The following is a 9,233-nucleotide window of genomic DNA, read 5'->3' as shown; positions in this document are numbered from 1 at the left end:
GAGCAGAACCCGCCTACGTTCAGGCTGAACCTTTCCCGCCCCTTACTCTTTTTTGCTCAGTGGCTAGCTCGGACTGCCAATCAAATGGAGGCGAGCCCCCATCTCCCCCCACCCCGTATCTCTCTTCCTCCTCCACACCGCCACTATCACGGCGCACGCGCGCGCACACACACAAATACACACGCGCGCGCGCCCATAAAATAGCAGCTGTTGGGGCCGGCCGAGCTGGGTAGATGAGCGCGCGTGCGTGCGCGAGCAGGGTGTTGGTGGGAGGGAGGGAGTTAAAGAGAGAGAGAGAAAAAAAACCGAGGTGGAGAGGAAACAAAAACAATCGCCCGGGCGCCGCCATCTTGGGTCTTTTCTCGACACCACGCAAGTGAATGGGTAGCTATGAAATTACCACAGGGGCGCAGCAAGGTAGGGAGGGCCACTCAGCGCTGCCAGCCGGATCTGGGGGACGATAAAGCCGGTTCTTTCGCCCTCCTCCGCTCGCCGTTCCCCTTCCGGCGCCGTCCTGAAGGAGAAGAAGCTGCTCGACTCGGCCCTTCCTCCTGCCGCTCCTCAGCTCTTCAACTTCATCACCGCGGGCGCAAAGTTGGGCTCAGCCGCCTTCTCGCCGCCGGGCCGGACGCCGGAGCAGCAGGTTCTTCTTCGCAGCCGGGGAGGAAGAGCTAGGAGAAAAGGGGGCGGCGGGGCTCGGGAGAGAGAGAGAGGCGTCGAGCCGCCGTCGTGGTGGTCGCCCCTCTCTCATCTTCTTCTCCGCCCGTTGTGTGGGAGGCACAAGGGGGCGAGCCGAAGGGCGAGAGCGAGGATTGACCAGGCTCCGTGACCTCCTCGCCCGCCACCCTCGTTCTCTCTCGTCTACTCGCTGCGGTTGTGAACGGAGGAAGGCAGGAAGGAGGAGGAGGAGGAAAAGAAGAGGAGGGTGTGTGTGAGAGAGTGAGTGTGTGTGAGAGAAACAAAACAAAAGCTAAGTAGTGCACGGAGGGTCCTGCCTCGACAGCGACCGAAGAGGAGGACTCTGTGGGAAATGGTGATCCCGTGAAGTGTTGCAGGGAAGGGGAAAAGGAAAAAAAGAGAGAGAAAGGACTAGACGCCTGCACATACATCCAGCTTGGAAGAGCATCTACTGCAAAGCAAGGAGGGGGAGAGAAAGAAAGGAGATCGTGCATACCTTGCCCCCACCAGCCTGGCCACTCGAGAAGACCGATTTGCTCACATCGGATCACCATGGTTATAAAAAAGCATCGCTTCACCTGCTTCATCCATTTTTGAGACCTTCTCTTGCACCGCTGCTTCGGGAAAGATCGCTCCCAAGCCTCTTTCGATCGTCGTCGTTGTTTAAAGATTTGTTTTTTTAGAACAGTGAAGAAAGTAATTTTTCTGCGCTTCTCTACTACCCTCCAACTCCACCCTCCAAATAGCTGGAAGCCGCATTGCCCTCCCTCTTCCCTCCACCACATTTGTGTGGTTTTTAAACCCCGAATATAAGGACATTTTAAGCATAAACTGAGGGAGGGAGTCATATGGACTGGGGGAGTTTCCTTAAGGCTTTTATTTTTTTTCCTTCGAAGGCAAATCGAGTGTCAAATTATACCATCTACTCCTCTTGAGCGGGCATGGACAAAAGACTGAATGTAAAAAGTGGAAAGTGGAAATGAGCATAAACTAGGTAAAGAAAGATCAGAGAAACATTTGTGGTGCTGTGGAGGACAGATAAGCTCTGGTTTCTGCCCTGTCCCTGTTATTTGGTCTCAGCATTATTAATAGGAAACATCAGTGTTTCACAAATTCCTTTTTTTATTAATGGATTAATTTACTATTGCCCATTCCGTTGAAAACAGGTTTGTGCTGACACTTGAAACTTATGTGGAACTATTTCTCACCCAGACACTACATACTGTTAAAGAGGCGTGAAGAAGAAAGTATTGTTTACTAATATCTGTGCGACTTGCCTGATTCCAGTACTCCTGGGGGATATTTTACAGATTTTAAAGTGAAGAAAACAATGCTCCAAGGCAATTTGCTTAGTAGTCAATTGCTTTACTGTTGACCTTTTAAACTGGGTCCTTAATATGTTCTTATGAATTGAATTTTACCACTGTTTGTACAGAAGCCAAATGACGTGTATGTTCCCAAATACATACATCCCTTTACTGGAGGATCTACTGAGGAAGACCTAGATAGACTAGTATTAAAATCTGATTTTACTCTTATGGACACTACTTTCCAAATATGTTCCTACAGAAAATTTTAATAAAGTGAAAGAGGGATTTTCATAATTGGAGGACCTGGGAAGCTGGATATATAGAATAACTTCATATCATTTCTAACTCTTTGGAAAATGGGAGCTGCTACAAAGTTGGTGTTTGCTGTTTTTCTTATCTCTTGTTCTTCAGGTAAGTGTACAGTATATAGTTTTCTTCTCAACTTAGCCTTCAATATTCTAATATCCTTAACATTACGTTGCATTTATTAAATTAAAAAATGGACTAATTTTTTTTGTACTTTTTTGTCAACAGCAGTGACACTACAGTGTGTGTATTGTTTGGAATACCACAACTGTGCTTTGCTGCTACTGATGTTTTGCAGACTACCTGTGTGCAAGCTAATAATTTGGAGTGTTAGCCATTCTTTCATGTTTGTCAACATTATAGTAACTTATCAGTAACTTGGTTTTAATATTCACAGCTTTCTCTTTTGAAAATTTATTAGTAACTTCCTATACAAATATGAAAAATATAGAATTGGAAAGTTGTGTTGAATGATCTTAGATGAGAGGTATAAGCTTTAAAATACTTTTCACACAGTAGGTTTTAGGTTTTCTTAATCCTTTAATATCCACCTAGTAAGTAGTGTGTGCTAAAGTAAATGGTAAACCTCAACTTTTGCAACAAAATCTTTTCATTATAAGAAATAAGTTTGAACAGGTTATGCTCACAGGACAATGCCTTTTACTGGGTAGCAAGCAGTGGTTGAAAGAATTGCTTCATGCACAGCACTTTGACTAGTTAGTAATGGATTGGATGGCTATTCTTGGTTTTCTCTTCACTAAATGTGCATGCTATAGTTGTACTTAAGATTCCTAGGTACATGCATTCAGTGTTGAAAAGAGAAATAGATTTTATAATTGACATTTGGTTATGATTTTACTTTGATTTACATTGTTATCTAGCTCTTGCTCTCCAGCAGTTTTGTAATGTGTGTGAGATTTTGCTGAATGGTACACTTTCTTGTGGTTATTAAATGGATACAGTCTAGTCTTGTGTCTGTAATGTTATTGATCTGTTCCGTGTGGGCTGACTGTGCTGTGAAATGGCGATCAGTGCTAGAGATTGAAGAGATTGTGATTTTTATGTAAAGGCAAAATAACTAAATGAAAAATAGTTTGGCATAAACAGTTCCATGAAATGAAAAGTTGCAATACATTTTAAAGAAGAGATGCCCTTATTGGGTAAACTGTGTTGTAAACATTTCTGAAATTCCATATGAAAATGTTGCTTAGAATATTCAGTTTCTTAACATTTTGCTTACAGATACAATACTTCAGATAGAATCTATTTATATTTTCTTGCTCTAATTTGCATTTTATCAGCTATAATAAAGGTCTGCTTTTTTCTCTTCTATAAATGGTTTAACATCATTCCAAGGGGAAGCACGGGATGCTCTTAGATAACCTCACATTTTGAACTGATTCTGCTTACCTTTACCTGAAAGCAGGTTCTAGATTCTTGGTTGCTTAGACCTACCTAAGTCAGAGAAACATTTTATTCAAAAGGCTCCCTAAGTGACTTTAGCTCACAGAACACTGTACATAGCAGTTACCATGCAGAAAAATGGTTTTTGGGAGGCATTTCTAAAAGATGTGTGCAGGGTATAAGCTATTCAATGTACCTAGAAGCTCACATTAATGCACTCATTTTAAAGCAAGAAGTGCAACAGATTTAACTTCTGTAACTGAAATTATGGATGTGTCTCACTGTAGAAAAACATTTAGACTGGCCATTTAAATAGGCTCACAACACAATGGACTGTTTTTCATGTTTGTTTTTCTATGAAGGATAGGCATGAGCGAATATAATTTACTCAAACACAAAGTTGAGGAAACTATTGAATATTACTAAAAAGCCACTACATCTGAATGGATGGCCTACTCTGCCTTTTTGCTATCTTCAAACATATTGACTAGTGTTGCCCCAAACACCTAGTCCTTTACTGCTGGGGCTTTTAATTTTTCTTGTAAGGATATAGCTTGTAGAAATTTATACTGGTTTAGAAAAAGCACCTTTCATATATTTGTAACCCCACCCCACCCCCCCTTGTTGGATATGGTGCTGTTCTCTGAAGAAACAAGTTACTGCCTTTTAATAAATATAGTTAATATGGAATGGTTTTTTCTTTTGCACCAAATGAAAAGTTGCATTTACAATATAATTAAAGCAGTGGTGGAAAGTTATTTTCGTGAAACATGCTGTGGTTTACTTCTGAGTAAATGCAATTTTGAGAATGCAAAGGGGTGAGCTGACAACCTCATCTTAAGAATACAGTCATTACTCAATGTAAAACTAGTGGCCTTCTCTTTTACATTCTAAATAATGTTTAATGCAGTTTACATCTGTTTTAAAACATAACCACAGAGTTGAGAAAGTAGTAAAAGTATATTGGCATCTCATGCCTCCATAGAAGAGACATCTCTGGAAGATTAATGTTTAGAGAATGACTTCAGCAATCTTAGCCTCTTAGCTAGTAACAGTATTCGTAATGATGTGGAAGAGTGCCTATCTTGTAGTTGAAGTGTTGTGAATATCTGTAAATTCATTCAGAAGATCTTAGGTATGTTGTAGCAGCAGCTCTACTGCCATACAAATATATGGTGAAAAATTATGAAATTTAGCCCCAAATGCATGTTTGGGTCCTGGGTCTGAAAAAGTTAGGACTACTGTGTGTGCTTATTGTAGATTGAATTTTTATAAGGCATTTGTACTAGGTGCCTAGTCAAAATTTTGTAGGAGGCAAAACTTAAAAATAGTTTTCTAGGTTTGTTGTTGTTTAACAGAAGGTCGCTTATAAGAGCTTTGGCCTTCCTGTTTTATAGGTTACCCATCACCAGGACATGTAACCAGTTTACACATGTAAACTTCAACAAAGAAAGTGTCCTGGTATACACACCATGCTAATCCGAATTAAGACTTGGTATGAATCTGTGGGCTCTTGGGGAGGAGATTGTGAAAACTCAGCTTCTTCCTGGTTGTTCTGCTGCTGTTATAAGCCATGGTTTGGCTCAGTGTGCCTCTGAGCCTGGTTTAGCTAGCTCACTGTTTAGCTTTCATGAACAAACCACAAGCTGTAAATCCTAGTGCAAATCGTGGTTACAGTTCCTAGTTGTGGCCTGGAGAGACCTAACCACGAGTCTGGATTAAGATGACACTAAGCCAAATCATAGCTCAGCTCAGCAGCAGAAACTGAATGACCAGGGATGCACATAGTGTCTGTGAATTCCTTTACAGAAGCTTGCATGTTTCTAGTACACCATGGTTTGATTTAGAGTGACATGCAACCCCAGCCAGTGATGAGGAAAGTTCTTGAGAATACCTTTTGTCCAGCGAGGATGCAAGATGAAGTTAGGGAGAAATTGCTTTCTTCTACTGTATTGCATAGTCTCTTAACACAGTGTATATGTATTTTAAAGAATTTTTTTCATGTACGGTATTACAGAAATTTGAATTTTAAAACACATCTTTAGAGTCAAGCTAGAGCCAAAAAAATGAGTCAGGATATTTAATTAGAATATAGAAAATGAAGCAACTTGTTTTTTCCATACCTGAAAAATAATTAAGGTATCAACAGTGATATAGCATAAATGTGGCTATCATTAAATTGTTTCTATAAGAATACTTGTGTAACTGTCTATTACAGTACTAGTAGATTATCATAAAAATTCCTAGCTATTTAGTTCAAGCACTGGCTAATGTGCATCTAATAAAACTGAATTGTTATGTACATCAAGGAAGAGCAAATAGTACAGTTTTGATAACACTTCACAATCCCAGCCAAATACCACAAAACATTCAGTTGTTCTCAAATAATGCCTAATGCATCACTTGTATACTGAAAGTATTTTTGTAAATTGTTGTTTTTATAATAGTGCTCAAAGCACCCAGGTTTCATAGTTGCTGCTGAACTGTCAAACCTTGAGTGTTCATAACTGGTGTAACTTTTGCTCTTTTGTGTCTGTCAACAAACATTGAAGTTTTGGTTGTTTTTTTTAATGAGGTTACTACATGACTGTACTGCAGCTGTAAGGGAAACCACCATGATAGGAGATTTGTTTTAACAGCTTTGGGATTCAGATTTCAGTTTGTTTAAATTGCTTGAGTAACTGAAACAATTGTCCTTGTTCATTATGCTTGCTAAACAATTCTAACTAAAAACGTAACCTTAGCTTTGCAAATTTCCATAGAAACATTTGGGGTTTTCTAGCACACAAATTCATAAATCTGTATCTGTTTACAGATCTGTTGATCAGCAAGTGTGCCCCTTTTCTTGGTTGTTCTAAAATGCTTTACATGGGTATTTTACTGAGGTAAAAGGATTGTGAAAATCTTTTCCTAAGGTACTAGAAATAGGGGCTTTGTGGCAGATGTCTAGTAGAGTCCACATTTCTCTGTTATACTTTCAGTTGTCATGGTTTCTGGGAAAACTGCAAATTAAGTTTTGGTATGAAGAATTACCCTAGGAAGGAATCGGTAGTTCTCCAAGGAAGCTCAAGATCTTCACAGATCCCTCATTGTATACTGGTACCATCAAAGACATAAAATATGCTAGTCCTGGGTGGAATATATAGGAAGCTACATGTTCTATCTCATGTGCTGATTGCCATTCCAAATAGTTTACTGGGGCTGTTCGTAAATTTGACAAGTTTGCCTCCGTAAGGTCCCCCTCCCAGGGAATTGCTAGGCATTGCAACATTATTTGGTTGTAAACTTCAAACTGTTCCTATTCTTGGTGTACAGAGCAAGCCAAACCACTGATCCACTGTCAAAGTGAGCTTGGATACAACAGAGGGTTTGGGTACAACTTTAGCAGACTTCACTGGCAGGGAGCTCCTGCCACCATTGAAGTCCCCATTGTGGTGTCCATGCCAGTTGCAGCCAACACACCCTCCTGCCTCAAGTTGGATGTTTCTGGGGGGTGAGAGGGGATAGAGCTGAACCAGCCAGGGACCTGCTAGATCCTATGCTTGTCTTCCTACTGGTGGTGGGCCCTATCTAGGCCTCTTTGTTGTACCAAACTGGAGCTGGCTCAAAATGAGCAGCATTAGTGACTTCCTCACCGTCCACCTGGCTGCTGGTGTGAGCGGCAGAGTTGGGCTGCTGTGGTTGCAATGTTGCTCCATTCAGTGCCACTGTTCCTGGCTGGGGGTTAGGATTGCTCTTTTTTTTTTAAGCTGATATTTTATGGGCACTTAGCTGACAGTAAGCCACATTGAATATTGTGGGATTATTTCTGAGTACCAGTAAGTGTGTGTAGAATTGCACTGTTTTAGTGATGTTTACTATGACAAAAAATTACAATACCTTTTTTGTGGTACTGTAACTTAGTGACTTCAAAATAGCAAGACAGATATAAAGAAAGCCAAACTTTCTGTGCTTTCAACTATGATTTGAACCAATCTAATTTTTGAAGGGGAATTTTTGAAGGTGTTGAGCAATTGGGTTGAATAGCATAATACTTGCATAGAATGAACACTAATTTCTCATACTTACTAAATGAAAATTAAAAATTCTCTTACCGTTTTCTTATTAACACTGAGCAATTACAGTTATAATTATCAATCTTAAATATAAATTTTAGGAGGTTAATTTATACTGACTTTATAGAGCAGCCTTCCCCAACCTTCTGTCATTCAGATGTATCAGACTCCAGCTTGTGCATCAGCCTCAGCCAGCTTGGCCAAAATGGACAGAGATGATGGGAGCTGCAATCAAAAACATCCAAAGGTTCCAAGGTTGGGGAAGGCTGTTCTAAATTATAACTATTTAGTTGGTCTTTAGGAATTTTTTAATTTTAAATTAATCAAAGTACTTTAGCTTATGCTATTGCATTTGTGGCTTTATGTCTTAATGGAGTCTACATGAGACAAATATTATGACAAAAAAGTACAGTATGCCTGTATTTTTGTTTCAGAGGTACAAGGTTGAATTTTAACTTTGACCATGCTGCAGTAGAAACTTCAGCCACTATTAATTCCTCTTTATTTCTCATTCATAGAAATTAAAGTTTTCTTCTTCAATCACATTTTGGAGTTATTTAAACACTTCAGGACTGGATGGCCCTTGTGGTCTCTTCCAACTCTATGATTCTAGGAATATGTATATATCTCACATAGGCCATGTACAGTCGTACCTTGTTTTGAGTCTGCCCCATTTAGGGCCCATTTCATCGAATGTCCATGGTAAACCCGGAAGTACCAGAACGGGTTACTTCTGGGTTTGCTGCACGCGCAGAAGCACGCTTTGTGCATGCACAGAAGCACTAAAACGTGCTTCGCGCATGTGCAGAGCTGCTCTATGTCGAGCGTTCCTTTCGTTGAGTGTCCGGAGTACTTGTTGAAAAAAGCTATTATAGCCACTAGTGCTTCTGAGAACCAGAGTATCCAGGCATGAATCTGCAGTTTGCAGCAAATTTTGCTGACATTGCACAACTTTCAGAGCGCTGCTTGGTAATGTTTTGGTATTTAGCCCTACATCTTAGTGTTTCATTGCATTTGTATACCACCCATCCTACTAAGTTGTCTAGGAAGTTTACATAAAAAAAAGAAAAAATAGAAAACAATCAACAATAGAAATCTAAAATAGCTAAAGCAATTTTAAAGCAGAGGGTATTAAAGAAATCTTGCTTTTAATCACTGTTAAGTATCCATTGAAACTCTTCCAAATAGTGTGTGGGGTCATCTTCAGCTTGATTCCAAGGCAGCGTTTTGAAGAAATCTTGGCGTATTATGACCACTCTTAAAACACTTTGCAGATAAATTGCTTGCATCTTTTTTGACATGGGTTCTACTCATACAGAGTTGGTGCTTACTGTATCTTTCATTCCTTCTTACAAGTTTTTTATTATTATTATAAAAAATAGATTCTTACCAGTTTATGTAGCCTAAGGTTATGGAAAGGATCTTGGAGAAGTGTGACTTACTACTTGTACAGTGCTTTAAACTTTCCCTTCCTGGCTCA

The 9,233-nt window shown here is 40.0% G+C and overlaps 1 protein-coding gene across 1 annotated transcript in view; it reads left to right on the top strand.

Annotated features, from left to right (window-relative positions):
• Nucleotides 1–290: 290 nt before the first annotated feature.
• The window catches only part of ACVR2A (activin A receptor type 2A), a 54,807-nt gene continuing 45,864 nt past the window's right edge, over nucleotides 291–9,233 (top strand). Inside the window, exon 1 of the mRNA XM_035131116.3 lies at nucleotides 291–2,399. Coding sequence (XP_034987007.1) covers nucleotides 2,345–2,399 — 55 coding nt within the window. The 5' untranslated portion in view covers nucleotides 291–2,344. The remainder of the gene's footprint in view (nucleotides 2,400–9,233) is intronic.

The sequence above is a fragment of the Zootoca vivipara genome, chromosome 1 (assembly GCF_965207765.1).
Source record: "Zootoca vivipara chromosome 1, rZooViv2.hap1.1, whole genome shotgun sequence".
NCBI classification, from domain to species: domain Eukaryota; kingdom Metazoa; phylum Chordata; class Lepidosauria; order Squamata; family Lacertidae; genus Zootoca; species Zootoca vivipara.
Note: the sequence above shows the minus strand (reverse complement) of the source record. Positions and strands in the feature narration are given on the sequence as shown.